General features: G+C 38.5%; 6 protein-coding genes across 6 annotated transcripts; 3 read left to right on the top strand and 3 right to left on the bottom strand.

The window, feature by feature from the left end:
* Positions 1–393: 393 nt before the first annotated feature.
* MELLADRAFT_105622 (uncharacterized protein) lies at positions 394–2,967 on the bottom strand (the record flags this gene model as incomplete). The annotated part of the gene is made up of 5 exons (XM_007408892.1): positions 394–546; positions 667–2,269; positions 2,325–2,545; positions 2,619–2,752; positions 2,847–2,967. 5 exons carry the CDS (start codon positions 2,965–2,967, stop codon positions 394–396), a joined length of 2,232 nt encoding a protein of 743 aa, XP_007408954.1.
* A 426-nt stretch (positions 2,968–3,393) lies between these two features.
* MELLADRAFT_105621 (uncharacterized protein) lies at positions 3,394–5,740 on the top strand (the record flags this gene model as incomplete). Its single annotated transcript, XM_007409045.1, has 4 exons — positions 3,394–3,899; positions 3,976–4,394; positions 4,474–5,262; positions 5,343–5,740. 4 exons carry the CDS (start codon positions 3,394–3,396, stop codon positions 5,738–5,740), a joined length of 2,112 nt encoding a protein of 703 aa, XP_007409107.1.
* Positions 5,741–7,293: 1,553 nt separating this feature from the next.
* On the bottom strand, positions 7,294–8,911 carry MELLADRAFT_105620 (uncharacterized protein; the record flags this gene model as incomplete). Its single annotated transcript, XM_007408891.1, has 8 exons — positions 7,294–7,377; positions 7,519–7,658; positions 7,759–7,779; positions 7,863–8,220; positions 8,418–8,486; positions 8,555–8,640; positions 8,721–8,821; positions 8,886–8,911. 8 exons carry the CDS (start codon positions 8,909–8,911, stop codon positions 7,294–7,296), a joined length of 885 nt encoding a protein of 294 aa, XP_007408953.1.
* Positions 8,912–9,194: 283 nt separating this feature from the next.
* MELLADRAFT_105619 (uncharacterized protein) lies at positions 9,195–9,750 on the bottom strand (the record flags this gene model as incomplete). The annotated part of the gene is made up of 2 exons (XM_007408890.1): positions 9,195–9,477; positions 9,689–9,750. 2 exons carry the CDS (start codon positions 9,748–9,750, stop codon positions 9,195–9,197), a joined length of 345 nt encoding a protein of 114 aa, XP_007408952.1.
* A 3,714-nt stretch (positions 9,751–13,464) lies between these two features.
* MELLADRAFT_105618 (uncharacterized protein) lies at positions 13,465–14,620 on the top strand (the record flags this gene model as incomplete). Its single annotated transcript, XM_007409046.1, has 5 exons — positions 13,465–13,569; positions 13,628–14,005; positions 14,059–14,211; positions 14,282–14,388; positions 14,443–14,620. The coding sequence occupies 5 exons, from the start codon at positions 13,465–13,467 to the stop codon at positions 14,618–14,620; spliced, it is 921 nt and encodes a 306-aa protein (XP_007409108.1).
* Positions 14,621–15,296: 676 nt separating this feature from the next.
* MELLADRAFT_62392 (uncharacterized protein) lies at positions 15,297–16,357 on the top strand (the record flags this gene model as incomplete). Its single annotated transcript, XM_007409047.1, has 3 exons — positions 15,297–15,588; positions 15,640–16,296; positions 16,341–16,357. 3 exons carry the CDS (start codon positions 15,297–15,299, stop codon positions 16,355–16,357), a joined length of 966 nt encoding a protein of 321 aa, XP_007409109.1.
* Positions 16,358–17,410: the final 1,053 nt, after the last annotated feature.

Genomic DNA, 17,410 nt, shown 5'->3' with positions numbered 1-17,410 from the left:
TTTACTCTGGTGTGCGTATATTATTCTGACTGGGACTCATGAAAAGTCATGTGCTAATACACAAACTCAAAACCCAAAATCCTTGGACTCAACATAAGAACCCATAAACCCCATGAATTGAATTGAGAAACCTTCATCCTCAGACTCAATTTTCAAAACCCATCCAAAAACTTCCCAAAAAGAAACCTCCCAAACCTTCAACCCAACAAACTCGAAACCCCCAAAAGTTAAACCAGAAAAAATTATTATTATATCAATCAAATTACAAACCCAAGTCCCCCTCCTCAAACTCTCTAAACCAATATGTACCAACCCGATTCTTAGTTTCACTCAAACATACAAAACTTTCACTCAAACGTTCACTTCAACTTTATATTAAAATCATTTTCATGATCAAGATCCAGAAGAAGTACACTCTAACAAAAGTTTCATGCCAGGTAATTCACTACGTAGTTTACCTTTAAGTTGTTTAGGTCTAAACCTTGCAAAGGCTTTTCTTCTTAAATCACTCACTTCTGTTCCATCTCTATACCATCTAGAAGAAATCTATAAGAAAAGAAAAGAAAACCAAAAAAAGCAAGAAAAAAAGCAAAAAAAAAAAGCAAAAAAAAACTCATCAAAAACCCTATCCTTGATCTTCTATAAAAGGCAAATAGACAATCTTACATTAACAGCTTTATCTTTCAAAGAAACCCCAGTGCGATCCGAAAAAGTCTTGGAAACCGTTCCAAGAGGTCCATGTCGTTTCATAATCTGTGACATACAATCATACCTTTGATAATTCAATTCGACTTCCTTCAACAAAAGATCTTCTTCTTCTTTAGTCCAATGAATCCGATTAAACGATCTAAACTGATCTGGAAAATAACTTTCAGGTACTTCTTCTTCCACTTCTGATCCGAATTCATGTTTTGAAGCACTTGGGGTTTGGAGATAACTTGAACATAGTATACTTGTTAAGGGGATCTTGGGTTTCGTCTTTTTTGGATGACTACTCTTGAAAGCATCACGCGTAGTGGATCGAATGGATTCCAAAACGGCTGCTGCTCCTCCTCCTGCTCCTGATCCGTGTACATCAATACCTTTTGCTGAAAGCTGATGCCAAGAAACAAATGAAAAGCGGTCTTCTTTGGCTTCTTCTTCTTCTGATCGATTCAGTTTAGATGATTTAGCTGTACTTCTTTCACTTTCTTCTGATTCTGATTCTTCTGATTCATCTGAATTAGATCTTCCAGATCGGTGTTCATGATCACTAGTTGATTTACTTCGTTTTCTTGATGATCGGTTCAAACTCGATTTCATTGGATTCAGACTTTCGCTTCCTTCAAATTCTAAACGTTGTAGTAATGGATGAACATTAGGATCAGAAGCCATCAAAACCGATTCAGATCGTTTAGGACTAGCTGAAGCCCTCGTTCGAGTCTTGCAAGCTGTGGTGATCTCACTTTGGATCAACAAAGCTGAGATCGATGAACTTGGACGTCGCATCCAACTACGAGAAGGATCAGTTTGAGCTTTGGTTCGTTTAGGAGGATTGACCATCATTCTTTCAGATGGTTCGGTTTGACAAAAAGAAGTAGAAGGAAATGGCATTGGATTGGAACAGTTGGTCGAATGAATGTCTTGGGATAAAAGCATTTCAAGTTCTGCTGGAAGATCTGAATCTTCAAAATCTCTAGACAAATCTAGTCCAAAAGGTAAGCCCTCAGCCGAAAGCCTTCGAGCGATAGATGGATGAGATATATGGGATGGCCTATCTTGCATTCTCATGCCGAGTTGTATGCTTAGGGGATCAGATGAACCGAATCGGGAACTTGTGAAAGGTTGTGGTACAGGTTTGAAAGAATCGACTTGCATCATCTCATCAGTCGTTGACAAATCATTATGAAGACGAGGATCGATGAAGAGATCAACAGATTCATTAGAACCGACGTGAAGTGGATTCGCAGTATTCGTGTCCTGATGATCGTTCGAGCTATCAGAAGCTTTGTGATGATGTGTAGTCAGACCGTCTGGGTGATCTTCGTGTTGTAAGCAAGCTCTTGCTGCTTTGAAGAGATCTTCGTTATTTAGAATATGTGAATCGACTTGAGAATGATCATGGTTCAGAGTCCTTTCAGAAAGTGATGAGAGGTTGAGTGGTGATTCGATGGGATGGTGATGGTTGGGATCATCTTGGGTGGGTTGTTGTGATACCATTTCAAAGATTTGGGATTGAAGGATTCGTTCTAAAGCCTGGACTGTTTCGCTATGTTCAAATAGTGTAGTTCTAAAAAGAAAAGAAGGTAAGGCAAGTTAGGATGAGTTCGATTACTTTAACGCACAAACTTGCCACTCGAAGTGAATGAACTTTGGGATGTGATCTAAGAGAGAAGGGATTGTGATGGAATGACACTTGCTCATCTGATCCAGTCAGTCGATCGAGTGTCTGATCTATAGCATAATGAGATCCGGTATCCTGTGTGCTTGTAGATAAGATAGACCGGGTTTGAAGAGAGCGGGTTTGCTGACGAATAGCTTCTTGAAGTGCATGATCAAGCCCAGCCTATTGAAAGACCCAAGAAAAGTGTCAGCCATCCAACCGATACTGATAGTAAGATTACAGATTGTTGAAATACCTGATCATGTGAAAGATCACATAATCGAATAGGATGATAATTGATATTGTCTTTTTGAAGTGTGTTGGTGATTGAATTGGTATTAGTTCCCTGAAGTGTCTCTATCAGTCCTCGATCTGATCCATTGGAAGTATCTGTTAAAGTCAACAAGAAGATGATGAGAGAGTGAGTATTGAGCTTTAATGAAAGGAAGAAGTCCGATTCAGGAAGAGATATTGTTAAACTGACGGTTTGGGCTTGATTGGAAAAGGTTATCATTTGAAGTTGAATATGATTTTGAGATTGAGATTGATTGTGAGGATGATGATGATGATGATGATGAAGGTGAAGTAGTTGAAGTTGAAGTCATTAAAGAAGGTCGAATGTTTTCTGATCGAATTGAATTTTTTTCAGGGATAGGTTAATACCAAAATCGAGGTTGGGGTTAATTCAAACTTCAAAATACAGATCACAGCAGTGAATGCTGTACATGTTCAGTCATCACTTTGGTCTGTGAAATCTCATGTGATAGTCCTGATAACCTTTCACAAGATCTGCAGATGAATGAATGTGGAATGTGCATGATAACAATGTGTTTACATATGCAATCGAATCCTTACAAAGGAACAATCTCTTTCTCTTTCAATTTACATATCATCCCCTTTAATCATTTCCTACTTGCCTTTATTGTAAAATCATCATTCTCATCAACTCTCAATCCCTCATTCAATCAAACATCCCCTCAAAGTCAAAGTACCATCGATCAATCCAATCTATAACACGCGATCAATCTAAAATGAATTCAGGAAAGTCATTGACACAATACGTTTATAACGAACAAGATATAAGAAACTTGGTCGGATTAGATTCAAGTTTAGAAATCCTTTCACGTATTTCAAAAGATGGATTCAATCAATCAGTTCAATTACAAATCCTTTTATCATCTAAAAGTAAAGTTTATTTTGTTGAATCTGAAGCAGCTATCAGTTTACGTGAATTCTTAACGAGTTTTATTGGTGATTCAAATCAAATCCTTCAAAACTCCTCTTCATCTTCAACTGTAACTTCAAATCGTCATGCGATTTTGTTTGAAAATGAAAAGAAATTCTTGAATGATATTTCAGTGGCTATGGATTGGTTTAATATTCAAATCGAATCATGGCCTGAAAATTTAAATAAAAAGTTAAAAACTAAACATTTTTCGATTGCTACGACTTTTTTGGCGATTTGTATGATTCCTATACAACTTACTCATTTAAGGTTTATGATTTTAGAATCTGATATTATTGATCAATTTAGCGAGTAAGTCATTTCCATTCATTCTTGATGATATCTTATTAATGCTGATTTGATGGTTTTTTTTTGGTTTACTATATAGACCTATGCAGACTCTTTTAGCGCTACAAATGGCAGGTTCTTATATCTTATCAGAAAAATATTCAGATGCATCTGATTGTCTTTTGAATACATCATCAATTTATCAAGAAATCCAAAACTTTCCAGAATATAAAATGTTAGAATTAACCATTAAAGTTCATGAAGAAAGACATGAAAGTTTAGTAGAGAATTCGATCAAGTTAACGAATTCATCTGATTCGATGGATTCAATGCTTAGTACTAATTCAGAAGGAGTAGATGGCATGACTGAATCGAGATCTCCTTCTCCTACTTATGAGACTTCTCAATCTACTTCTCAACTCTCGACTACTGAAGAACAAACCTTTAGTCCGTTCTTAAATAGTATTTTGAATTATCCTGAAGAGACTTTGAGAGAATTGAGGGAAGAGATGGCACCAGGTGAGTAGTGTCTTGAGATCTCAAACCCAATCTGATATCATATGATACTCATGTTTTTGTTGACCATCATTATGATTAGATCAAGAGATGATAGAAGAAGTCATGAAGATTCTGGGAGATGAAAGAGAAAAAGTAAGTGCCTTGAAAGGGATGAAAGGAGGAAAACTACCGATGACGAATTCACATATCATCACCTTACGTAAATATCTTACATGGGCATCGATCCATGAGATCTCACCATTTCCTATCACCTTGAAGAAATCGATTTTGTGGGCTGAGATCGGATTAAGATTAAATGGGATCTGTACTTCTCAAATCTCACGAAACATACGAGAATTAGAATGGTCTCGAAACTTTAGTTTTGATTTGTTTGATGAATCCTTTCAGGTTGATCAAACTTCACTTTGGCCTCAATCGATTTGGAAAGAATTCTTATCGGATCTTAGGTTTCCATTGATTTATTATACTAATGGTGGTGGGATTAGAAGATCTGCAAGTAAATCTCATCAAACTAATCATTCTAATGTACAACAACATCATCAACATGAACTTGAAGCGTCTCTGTCTAAACCTTTGGAGGTTTCGAAAAATCCAAAACGTCTGTTGACTTCTGGTTTGTATAATGAACCGATTCAGAAACGAAAGAAAGTTGAGGAGGTTGATGAGAATGATAGTTCGGTGGGTGATCTTGAATCTGAGTCTGAAGTGATTGAAGCAAACCCTTCGAGTGGTACTACATCATATATCATACCTGTTCAACAACCCGAAGAACCGGTCCAGAAAGTTGATTTCCGTAGTTTTAAGAAACCTAAACATATTAGAAGGAATATGGAAGCTATTCTAGAATTGCTTAGGTGGGAATCAAATGGTGAGTTTTAAATTCCAAAAACTCTAATCAAAATCAAATCAATAGGAGAGCTTACTAAGATTTTGAATTGGGTTTCTTAGGTATGATTATTGATGTGAATTTGTTTGAAGAAGTGTTTTGGAATTATAGAATTGAAGGAAAAGTCCCATTTGAAGGATTAACCAGTCAACCCGATATCAAAAGATTAGTACATAAATATTTAAAGTTTTGTTATGAATTATCGATTAGTTCCTTACCATTTACGAATGTCAAATTGATGGTCTTCTTGGTGAAATCCATGTCACATTTATCTAAATCGACGGCCATTAATTATACGTCGACTTTGTTGTGTGTGGCTAAGAAACTTCAGTTTATGAAGTTTGAAGTTCAGGGATTCGGTTGGTTTGATCCGGTCTTGATCGAGTTTAAGAAAAGTTTGATTTGGAAGAAATGGTTACAAGGCTTGGCTACTAAACCAAAGTTTAAAGATCAGCTTTAAGGTATGTACTTCAGCTTGCTAAGGTGTTTTTTATGGTACGTTTCTTTTTTGAACAAAGAATTGTATTTTAACCTTTTGGTATGATCATTGAATATCTCATTCTGATGTATGATTTTTTTTTTGATCGAACCTTTTAATTTTTTTATACAGAGAAAGTTTTATGTAAATTTTGGACGATTGATGTTTTATTTCTTTTTACAAAAGAACAAGAGTTAAAAAAGAAGAAGAAAACACATAAACAGAGATGAATGTATAAAGATTCTTTTGTTTACTATTTTTATTTTATTTATAGGAAAATAAGATAAATGTCATAATTAAGAAGAAGAAAAAGAAAGATTACTTTTCCCCCCGTCCGTTAGTGTTGTTGTCTAAATAATATCATAAAGTTTAACGAAGATTGGTTGTAAAAGTTTTAGTATATCAAAAAAGGAGAAAGAGAAGAAAGTTATATATCTCTGTTGTGTTTCATTTATGAATCTTATTTAAGTTTTGAGTTATGATGTCTTCTTTGATCATCATGATGAGATTCTCAAAAGGATTTTTTTTCATAAGATGTAAATTTATAGTATAAAGTTTTGGTGATGGATTTAGATTCCCTGGATTTCCTTGTTCTTTTCATCCTTGAAACTCATGTTCATTTATTTATTTTTCCTTGTACTTACTTGATCATATTTATTATTTTATCTGTGTTTATAAGTGATCGGTGTGAAATTTTTTAAAAGAAGTCAATGTTTGTGTATACATATATAATTGAGTGAACAATTCAAGAGTTTGATCAAGTTGAGAGTAGATCCTTTCAGATCCACATTTCCTTTGGTTGATCTTCCAAATTTCTTATAGGGCCTGCCAGAATATGGTCAAGGCAAGCAGGGGTTTGGGTCCAGTTCTGAGTCTCAGGTGTTGAAAATTATGGAACTGAAGCTGTAAAAGAGGATACCAAAGCATCGTATCACTTGTCAGACAAAGATGATACGCTACCCGTGGAGTACCGCCAGTGTCACCAGACAACATTCGAATCTCATCAAAGACTGGACACTTTAGTTGAGGTATGAGTTATATGTTTTGTATGAGGTCAAATATTTCAATCAAAAGTATTCCTAACAAACTGGTATGACCAGCTTGAAAGAGTTCCTGAAGATGGCTTTTATTTGATAGGAAGTCTATCATGAGATACAACTCACAATGCAACTAGAGAACACCCTATTAGTATTTATACACCCCGGTTGAGGTATTATTTGCAAGAAAATTTGACTATGTACATACTACATGGATTTTGATTTTATACAAGTTTGAAATTTTTTTTATTAGAAATGAAGGGTTGAAGCATGGGTTTATGATACAATCAAGAAGTATGACATTTGCTCATTTCAATGTGAAATCAGTTTGATCTGAGAACATTAGATTTGACTTTTTTGTAAAGCTATATGTTGGTGTGAAAGTGTTCAAAATAAGGCGATGGGGGAGGGTTATGAGGTATCATAGTTCCTTATCAAAGGGTTTCACGACTACTGAAACTATTCACATCAAAAGATGGATTGGTGTTCTTTAAACTTTTACTTCTCATCCTTGACATCCGCATACTTGGTGGTAAGTCCACTATATGAGCAGTCATCTGATGTTAGCTCTTGTTGATACATCTACCTCAGTCAGAAGAAGAGCCACTTACAACTTTTGATTGTCAGAATACATCACGGAATAAACCAAGCAGAATTGTTTTTTTAGTATTCATGAGGTTTTTCAGTTTATCGATTGGTGAACTTTAGACCAAAACTACTCACTCCTGCGTTCCAGGTATCTGCAGCCTTTCCATCCTTCTTTTTGTCTCCTATAGCGTCGGCCAAAGATTTGCACTTTGTGAATATCTCAGTATCATCTTTCTTTGCGTCTTTGAGACAAGCTCGCATCTGGTCGCACATTGCTATGAAAAGTAAATTCACAAGGTGGTTTCCAAGGTTAGTTTTCTGAACATTTGGTTCTCATATGAACAAGTTGAAAAATTCCGAATGAAGGATATTTACCTTCAGCTATAATATGCATATCTTTTCCATTCCAATGAATTCAGAATGTCAGCTCACGATTCAAACCCAAAGAATGATCTTGTCTATCTTGGAGTTTGACTCACTCAACGCTGCCCCATGGGAATAACCACTGCCTTTGGGCATATATGTCAATTCCTTAGGTGGTCTGCCCGGGAAACCAGCCCCAAATTGGATCTCGGGATTATTGCACTTTTCAGGGAGTGTTTTAGCATCGACAACCTTCATTTTTGATGTGTCTGGCTTACCACCGTCTGAACCGGTCCCCGCTGGCGTGGTTGTAGCATTCTTAGGTCCTTTGTAAAGATCCTGTTTCTGGCGAGGAAATGTTTCGGGTCTGGAACCCAGAGCCACACTTCCTACCTTGGGATCGAAAAATACATTTGGATCATTGCCTTCAAATTGTTTAGGAATACAATCATCCAATTCATGATTGACCGGTGCCTTTAGACAATACAAGAAATTTCTTTGTGTTTGGGGATTTTTTGAATAATCGGGGTGAGTGTTTTGCTCCGACTGATGCGGGTTGACAGTTTATCATTGCCGTCAAATCCGAATCATAACATATGGCCAATAAAGACAAAATTTCTTCAGTCATGTATAACGCAACTTGAAATCACTGAAACAAATCATCAACTGACCTCACAGATGAGTTTTGCCCATTGAATCAACTGAGTACGTAATAGATCGGATTTTACCTTATCCTTTGACTGTGTTTTGTATCACAAGAGCACATCTATCAGCATTTTGCATAACTCTAGTCATTGTGATCACCAACCTTGGCGTCTGTTATGAGTTGATCGGCAATATCCTGCCGCGCACAGTTGGGCGCTGCAGCTAATCGAGCACCTATCACTTTTCCAGCTGTAAAGGCATATCTCTGTTAGATGTCTGACAAATCTCAAGAAGCATCATAAACCGAGTTGAAAAGGAAGGTTGCTTACCGACAACGGCACAGAGTTCTCCCGGACAATTTGCTTCTGGAGTCACTGGAGACTTCAAGTTGGCTTCTTGACCCATCCGACGACGAGTGAGTCTTACCAAGCTTCAATGGGTATCGATTTTATTAGAACTTGTGCATATGTTTGAGCTAGGGTTTACAAACTCACCTGTTATGGTTCCTGTCCAGACTCATATCTTGGTTTGAAATGACATTCTCGATGCCAACCAGAAGCAAAATCGATATCAAAGATTTTATATAGACAAACATGATGATCGAGTGTATGGCAGCTCGTCTTGAAAGGCGCGTGAAGCAGTGAATCGGATGAGAACAGGTTTATTTAAAGGGTAGAAACACTATGGATATCTTTTTACAAAAATGTATAGTGCAAGGGTCAAAGAAGGAAGAACAAAGGGGAGAAACATCCCACATACGCAGACGGTCAACTTTTATGCTGAATCTGATGGCTGGCATGCTATCACCATGCACTTATGAGGTCGTTTGCAACGTTGACTTCTCGGTGGGTAGCTTCCGAGCTCTTGAGGTCTAAACTCGACGTCCGGGCTTCGCGCGATCCCATTTCTCGAAACGAATCCCATCGCCAACTCACCGTCATCGAGGCTGAGTGGACATCCATTCGGGCGCACTTTGTACATTCTTCTTCATCTTCGATACTGATGCCGGAATCTAGGATTCGGTCGTAGGTTTGAACGCGGGTGTTCGTTCTGCCTGCTTTCAAGCTTTCGAGCCATCGACACTGACTTTTTTCGTTTTTGAGAATGAAGGGCGCCCCATATATGCGTGCACATGTCGATGCATGATAGGTGAATCGTGATACATTTTGGGCTTCATTTGTGTACAGAAGATCATGAGATGAGCAAAAGATGGTCTTGATGAATTTGATGAACAAAACGAGGCTGCAATTGAAAGACGACAAAGATAACTGTTTGGCGGACAAGAGAGTGTAATTACCATCGTTGAAGGGTATGTAAAAGAAATGGATGAATTGCAATCAATTGGGCAGTGATGGTCATTGTGTCATTGTGAGATATTGCTCATGATATATTTCTTCAATGGATCTCTCAAACATAAATCATTCCAAACTCAGCTTGACCCGATTTTTGTGCATTCAAACTTATCATTCAAACTTATCACATATCATAAAGTTTCCCATTGATGGAAGCCCTATGATTTGTTGCATTGTGATCTATCTAAATACCATGAAGATGTCCTTGATTTTGCACTCCTGAAGTTCCCCCAATGCCAAATTGCTTGATTCGCATAGTTCAGACTGCAGCTCCACTCTGCGTTCCACTCGTACCACTCCATTGAGACGGAGGATATGTAACCTCAAAATTAATCAACTTCTTTCGCTGGACCGTATCGTCCGCTCCAGCGAGGTTAACCTGACGCTCAATAGTCTAGCACTCTGAACTGCCTCCTTACTTTAAACAAAGCTTGATTGATACAAAATTTACATCTGGAAGAGGACTGAAATTTCTAGTTAGTCAGGTATTGATTTTATTATGTAGCCCCTATGAGGACCCATGATTTAATCCTGGTCTAGCAAATTTTTTATTAGGCCGTCATCTCCGACAGTGTGAACATAGCAAAGATTTGAGACGTTGATGTATAAATTCAGTTCTACTTCTTCCTCAGCACATAGACCTTGTCAGCCTGAAAGCACTTGAGTCAAAATTGCTGGAACATCTGCAGGGACTTATATGAGTATGACTGGGCATAAGAGTTCATTTGTGTGGTATCATTGCTAGACAATAGAATGTTTTGTAATGACTCGTTCAGGATTGGGACTATTACCTCCAACTAAATCTGCAACCACCCCCCGAAAGCCCGAAACCATGACACATGGATTCAGCCTTCCGGCGGGTTTTTGCAGATTTAGTCAGAGCTCGCGTTAGACTCACTTTTTACGGTGTAGTCGGGGCTTGACGTCCATGCCGATTCCTCCTTCATTGGGCCCCTCTATTTATGCTATTTTTTTTAACCGTGTGCTTTTAATATTTGTGCTTTTTATTACTATCAATTTGCTCCATCTATTTTGTGCTATGTGCTTTCAATACATGCGCTTTTCATTAAGATGCTTTTGCAATTATTATTTCGATCCCAAACTGTGTCTTTTCAATATTTGTGCTTTTCATTACAAACAATTGTTGTGCTATGTGCTTCCAACATGTGCGCTTTTCATTACGAAGCTTTTGCTATTATGGATTCCATATTATATCGTGTTTTGTTAACTTATGTGCTTTTCTCTACAATCAACTTGGTGTTTTGATATTGTCATATGCCATTTCAATACATGCCTTTGTCATTTCTTCATTTTGTTATTGTTGCTTCAACCGTAGTTTTGTGGATGCTGAGACCTGGATGTCCACGCCAATCGTGCTATCATGTGGCCTTTCTACTGGTGCTATTCTTGTATTCTTGTGCTTTTTAATTTTTTGCTTTTCTTTGCAACGATATTGCTTTATCTCCAGTGTGCTATGTGCTTTCAACGTATGTGTTTCCGATTACAATGTCCCGTTATTATTCCTTCAATTATTCACCTTTTTCTTTCGCTAAATTCTCCTTTTGTGTCAGTTTCGTGCTTTTCGTTTCTCAATGTTGGTCTTTTACTTATTCCTCCGTTGCGTTGATCCCCTGCTTCTTACCTTTTTCTCCGCTGGACATATTCCACTTACCGTATGCATCAGTGAATAATTATTACACTACACATATCGTCTTGCTTTATTTTGCGCGTATATATTCGTGCTCCCTTTAACCTAATCTGTTATTGGAATTTCATAACAATCAATATTTTTACAGCAAGAAACTTATCTTTTTAATCTTCCTATCGCCTGTATATTATTTTATCTTAATCCGTTACATTGCCATCTATAGCCAACATACTTTATCAACGATAATTTTAATTGTTTTTTCTAAATTTTCTTTCTCTTTCCTTTTCTGTCTCGTCATTGTATATGATTATCATCTTTTCCAGTATCAATTTTATTAATATCACCTTTCTCGTTTTATGATAAGCGTAATCTTTTCCTCTTCCTTCTACTATACACTCATCAATTTTCCTCTTTTACAAATGGCCCTCTTTAGGATCCTTTTCTGTCCCTTTCATGTCTCTGTGTATGTGTTATCATGTTGTTTTCCTATAAATTGTACCTTCGTTTCAGCTTTGACCTCTGTCTCATCACCAAGCCTCCCATCTATACTTTTTCTTACCTTCACTCGCACTGATCCTCTATCCTCGAATCGTATCTCCTTTTGCTTTCTCAACACCTATATTTTGTCATTTTTCATTGGAATAATCCAACAACCGCTAGATTTTGTTCGTTCAGTCCATTACAATTTCATTCACCCTTTCGGCTGAATTTATCAACTCATCTCTCCTTCGGCCCACATTGGATTGCTATACCTCTTTAGCTTTGAATACGCTCAAGTCTTTTATAGGATGGTATCAGTAGAATCCCTTGATTCCACAGATTTTCCTGGGTTCGGAATCGTTAACTGGAAAACCATTTCATCGGTTCAAGACCCCGTAGACAATATGCTCTTGGCGAGCCTCCTTGTAGACTTCATTTGTGGTGAGCTTCGCGTACATATCCACTTTTACGTCCTGTCTAATTTCATGTTTCCTAGACTCCCGCGGAAAACCCAGGCCAGTCATACAATTGGGCCGTATCAACAATGTTTCTCTAGGTAGAAACTATTGCTTCACAATTACTTTGCAACACCGTAACTTTCCCGAGGTTAGAGTGTCTCAAATATAGTAAGTTTAAAGTGATCCTTGATTGTTCTTCTACAATTTTCTTTTCACGTATGGCTACATGTACTAAAAAACCATTCGCGATCTTTTCTCCTTGCTTCCAATCATTCTCCTTCCTAAAACCTCACATATTCAATACGGGCTTCGATCGTTAAGGCATAGTCTTAACTTACCGTTGGTTCCTTTGGAGTGGATGTTTACCATACCTTCCAGTGGGAATATCCACTCCCCTTACCGTCAGCCTAATTTCAACTCTATCTTATGTCAATGGGTTACATTCAGTTCCATGAATGGATTTGTTGTATACATTTGTAGCGCCACTCCCTTAAGGATGGCCTATGGTTTGCGTTTATCCCTCTACTCATATAACGGTGATATGCACCATTCAATATCCATTAGACTCCCACTCATACGCTTTGATCTCATATCTTTTCTGCATTCCAACTCATTGTAAGCTGTTGTTCCGGAAGTTTAGTCCAATCATAGGCCCACATTCTCAGCTGTTTGTAGCAAATATTTAGCCCCTCCATTACGTTTCGTTCAATGCCCCTGACCCTGAGCACCAGTTATCCTTATGTGTGTGTCCAAAGTTTGAACATTGTTCAAACTTTTGGGCTAACCATGGTGTTAACTTGTACTTCATAGGCCTGTACATGGACCGCGTATACTTTTCCTATAAATCCTGTCCCTATCAACACTATCATCTCAGGCTGGAGACATTTTATTGCATCGGTCGATAGTCTCCAACTCCATTGTAATACAAACTGTTTTGTTATCTCACTCCGTCTCCATCATCTCCGTTGCAATCAAAATTCGCTCCATTATATAATCTAACGTTAGAATTTTTCATTCGTATATTTGTTCAATTTCAAAGACTGGTTCTACCTACATCGCTAACACTTCTCTTAATCTTCTACTGTTTCTTATCCTTCTGCGAGACGACACATAGATATAGACGCACCAACTTACCATGAATCGATCACCTAACCGAGTGTCAAAACCTTCCACAAATGTCGGCGGAAAGAGAAAGAATCATCCATTTATTATTGCTTCTTTGTTTGACGTGTTTGAAAACGTGAGATTTCCTGTTTCTCATGGTCAGTGTGATGACGAACTGATGCTTTCGTGCGTAGGTTGGGCCTGAAGTCAGCGGGATGTATGGTCTTCGCCATTCTCACACTACTGTAGTAACTAGAAATGAATCTGGTGAATCAGTTGAATGGGTAATCAAGTGTGTTGCGTATGGAGGTACCGATATTATTCTTGACATCGACGGAGTCTATTTCCTCAAAGGCCGATTGTTAGCTTTGAACGAGAAAGACACTCAAAAGTTTTATTATGAACCCGATTATCAACTTTTAGCTAATACCTCCGAGAACCTTCCATGCAATTTGGCTAATGGGGTTAGCGTTACTGGTCTGGGTGTTATCTTTTCACGTACTGTTGATCCCATTGAACCCGGCAAAGAAAACATCTTTCTGGTTGTCAGACATTCTGACTACAACCCTGAAGTAAGCATGATCTCTTTCTTCTTTACATTAATTTTAACTGAATTTGGTGTTAGATTCACGCCCAATCTGAGTTCAAGGTTGAATATTGGGCGATGTGGTCGAAATTGATGGAGAAACTTCAACCTTTACTCACTGAAGGTCGTGAGGTAATGCTTACTGGTCATATTGTAGGCCAAAATGAAGAAACCCACATGTGGATAGTCCAAGTTGAGTTTATGTTTTCAATAAATTTTGTCTGACGAGGTACACTATATTCACCATTTACCTGTTATGTAGTTAACGGGTGTGAGTGTGACAAGCGGATCAGAGAACATTTCTCCACCCGTTATTATGGAAGGTGCCTCTTCTTGTAACACTCCGCGTGGCCAAAAGAGAGCTAAGATGTAAGCGTGTATAGCCTCTTCCTTTTGTCTTTTGTTTACCGTGTGATGTTTTAGGGTCTTCACAGATGCCGATGCAACAGCTCCAACTGCCTCAACTTCCTCAATCGGTCCACTCTCCTCTCTTGAAGATGATGTTTCATCCAAGGCCAAAGGAAAATCTCCTTTGAAACCAGTTTCCGCCCGGGGTGTAACTAAACGTACCAAAGGAGCTACATCTGATGTGGAACCATGAGCATATAAATTTGTTCTCAATGATTGGTCTTTGGCCATGGGTTGTCTCCTTGTCATGGTCAAACTTTTTATCATCGTTTGTTTCCAATTTAAGCGTTGCCTCATGTAGCTCTCGCATTTATCATTTCTATCACCAGACTCATTGGCCTCTATTTCAAACCCACTTGAATCTGATTAACCTAGCTACAGTTTAACGTCAAAGCGAGCAGTTTTTGTGAAATAACAATATGAGATGTCCCTTTAATCCCGTTCGCGAAACTTTGATTGTTACCTGCACTTTGTGATACCCATATCCCCAATTCATTCTTTGAAATATGAGATTCACTTGTAGGTCTCATGCTTCACATTTGCCCAAGAAACGATTACCCGTAAATTTCACTCGTTACAATCAAATGAGGGAGCCTACATTTCCATCATTTTACTTGCCGTTCAACCCCGGTAAGTAAAAATTGTGTAAATGTAAAGTTGTATAAGTGTATTGTTAGGTTTCACCACTCCAGGTTGCATGCGTGGAAGAAATAGGACTTTTTTTTTCTACATGTTATGTTAATCCTATATCTCATTGCTCTGTTGGTGCGTTGACGCTCTTGGAAAATATCACGTTAATTCCATTCGTTTTGATCGACTCCATACTTCATTTTTGTATTTACATTCTTAATCATTACTTTGAAACTACGATGTCTGTCCCGCCTGGTCCAGCTGCTGCCACAGTGGCTTTGAACAATGAAAGAGACCTTTTGAAACGTTTTCATCCGCACATCCCGCATAAACTAGGACCTGCAAACATTGTATGCCGCTTCTGTGGTGCTCTACGATGGCCCGAAGAAAGAACAAAGGTTGAACAAAAGGCAAACTCACGAATCTTTTCGAATTGTTGTAAACAAGGCGATGTAACATTACCGCTGGCTTATTTTGAGGAGGCATTGCTTCCTGAACCGTTAATGAAATTATTCACTGGATCTGATGAAAGTAAGCAAATACATTATCTGTCTTTATAACAAGGCTGACCTCTGCCCTCAGTTGCCACGGAATTTCAGAAGAATATAGCAACATACAATAACATGGTCTCGTTTGCCTCCCTAGGTGCAAACATTGACAACTCGGTGAACGGACAAAAAGGGACTTATTGTTTTCGCGTCAATGAACAACTCAGTCATAATATTCCATCGCTCATTCCCGCAGACGGAAATGAGGCCTCTTTCGCACAAATTTTCATTGCTGGCGATGGCGGAGAGGGGGAGTTAGCTTTAAGGGCCAGTAAATTAGATAATCCCAAGTTTAAAAAGCAAAAGAAACTCCGGAAAGACACCTTACGTCTACTTCAAGACATCATCAATAAAGAAAACCTGTATGCTGTATTTCTTAAAGGTGCAGCTGACGTAATCAACTCGGATGAAACGGCTCGAGTTATCCTGAAGAGTCTCGCACCAGGGAATCGTGAGATGAAAACTTACAATAAGCCGAGGCCTGAGGACGTTGCTGCATTAGTCCGAGGAACCGGAGAAATCGATAAAAGGCCCCGAGATGTATTAGTTAGACACAAAGACGGATTCATGGATCACATCACTGATCTCAATTCAGGCTACATGGGGCTGCGATATCCTCTGATGTTACCATACGGCTCTCAACAATGGGATGGTATGTACGAGTCTCCAACCAAAGGAACAAACCCTAATTGTAAGTTCATGATTACTAGATTCCAAATATCATAATATTGACAGACTTTGTTTGCAGGTAAGAGAGAAAATTATACCGTCTCGGACCTCCAATGGGCTGCGTGGTTGCTTTTTGAAAGAGAAAACAAATTCTCACCTTTCATTCATGGACAACGGTTAACTCAACAATTGATCGTTGACTTTTACCTTTGCGTCGAAAGGAACAATCTCAGATGGGTTAGGCAAAATCAGAAAAAGATTAAGGCTGAGTCTTACCAGGGAATAAAAGAAGGTTTCAACGACCCCGCTGGGACAACGGGAAGGTCTATTATCCTTCCTTCTTCTTTTCATCCTGGTCCTCGGCATATGAGCGAGTTATATCATGATGGAATGGCCTTAGTACGAGAATATGGGACCCCCTCATTATTTATCACCATGACGACTAATCCTGAATGGGAGGAGATAAAAAGTGAACTGAAATATGGGGAAACAGCGCAGGACAGGCCCGATATAGTTGCAAGGGTTTTTCACCTGAAGTTGACAAAACTGTGTGAAGAGCTACTAAAGAAAGACCGGTTGGGGGTTGTAATCTCACATCTCATGGTTGTCGAGTTCCAGAAACGGGGCCTACCACATGCCCATATTCTATGCATTCTTGACGACAAGACCAAACCAAAAACCGCAGACGAAGTTGACGCTTTGGTGACAGCTGTATTACCGGATGAAGTTGAAGAACCCCTGCTTTACAAATTGGTCACAACTCACATGCTTCATGGACCTTGTCAAAAACAGCCATGCTGGGTCGACGGTGCATGCAAGGCGAAATTTCCGAAACAATTCTGTGATGAAACTACAATTTCTGATTCTGGGTTCTACAACTACCGCCGGCCTGATGATGGAAGGACTTTTAAGAACGGCCCAAACAAATTCAGCAACGCCAACGTAGTCTCCTACAATAAATATCTTTTAATGCTATTCCAATGTCATATAAACGTTGAAATTCCATTAGGAACCAAGCCCGTGAGGTACCTTTACAAATATCTAACAAAAGGGCATGATAGGACGCGTATCCAAATAAAAATAAAGGTATGTAATAGCTTTGGTATATAGAAAAGAAGAAGGTTATCTTTACTGAC

Source organism: Melampsora larici-populina, assembly GCF_000204055.1.
Source record: "Melampsora larici-populina 98AG31 unplaced genomic scaffold MELLAscaffold_14, whole genome shotgun sequence".
Classification (NCBI taxonomy): domain Eukaryota; kingdom Fungi; phylum Basidiomycota; class Pucciniomycetes; order Pucciniales; family Melampsoraceae; genus Melampsora; species Melampsora laricis-populina.
This window is presented reverse-complemented; position numbering and strand designations above follow the sequence as displayed.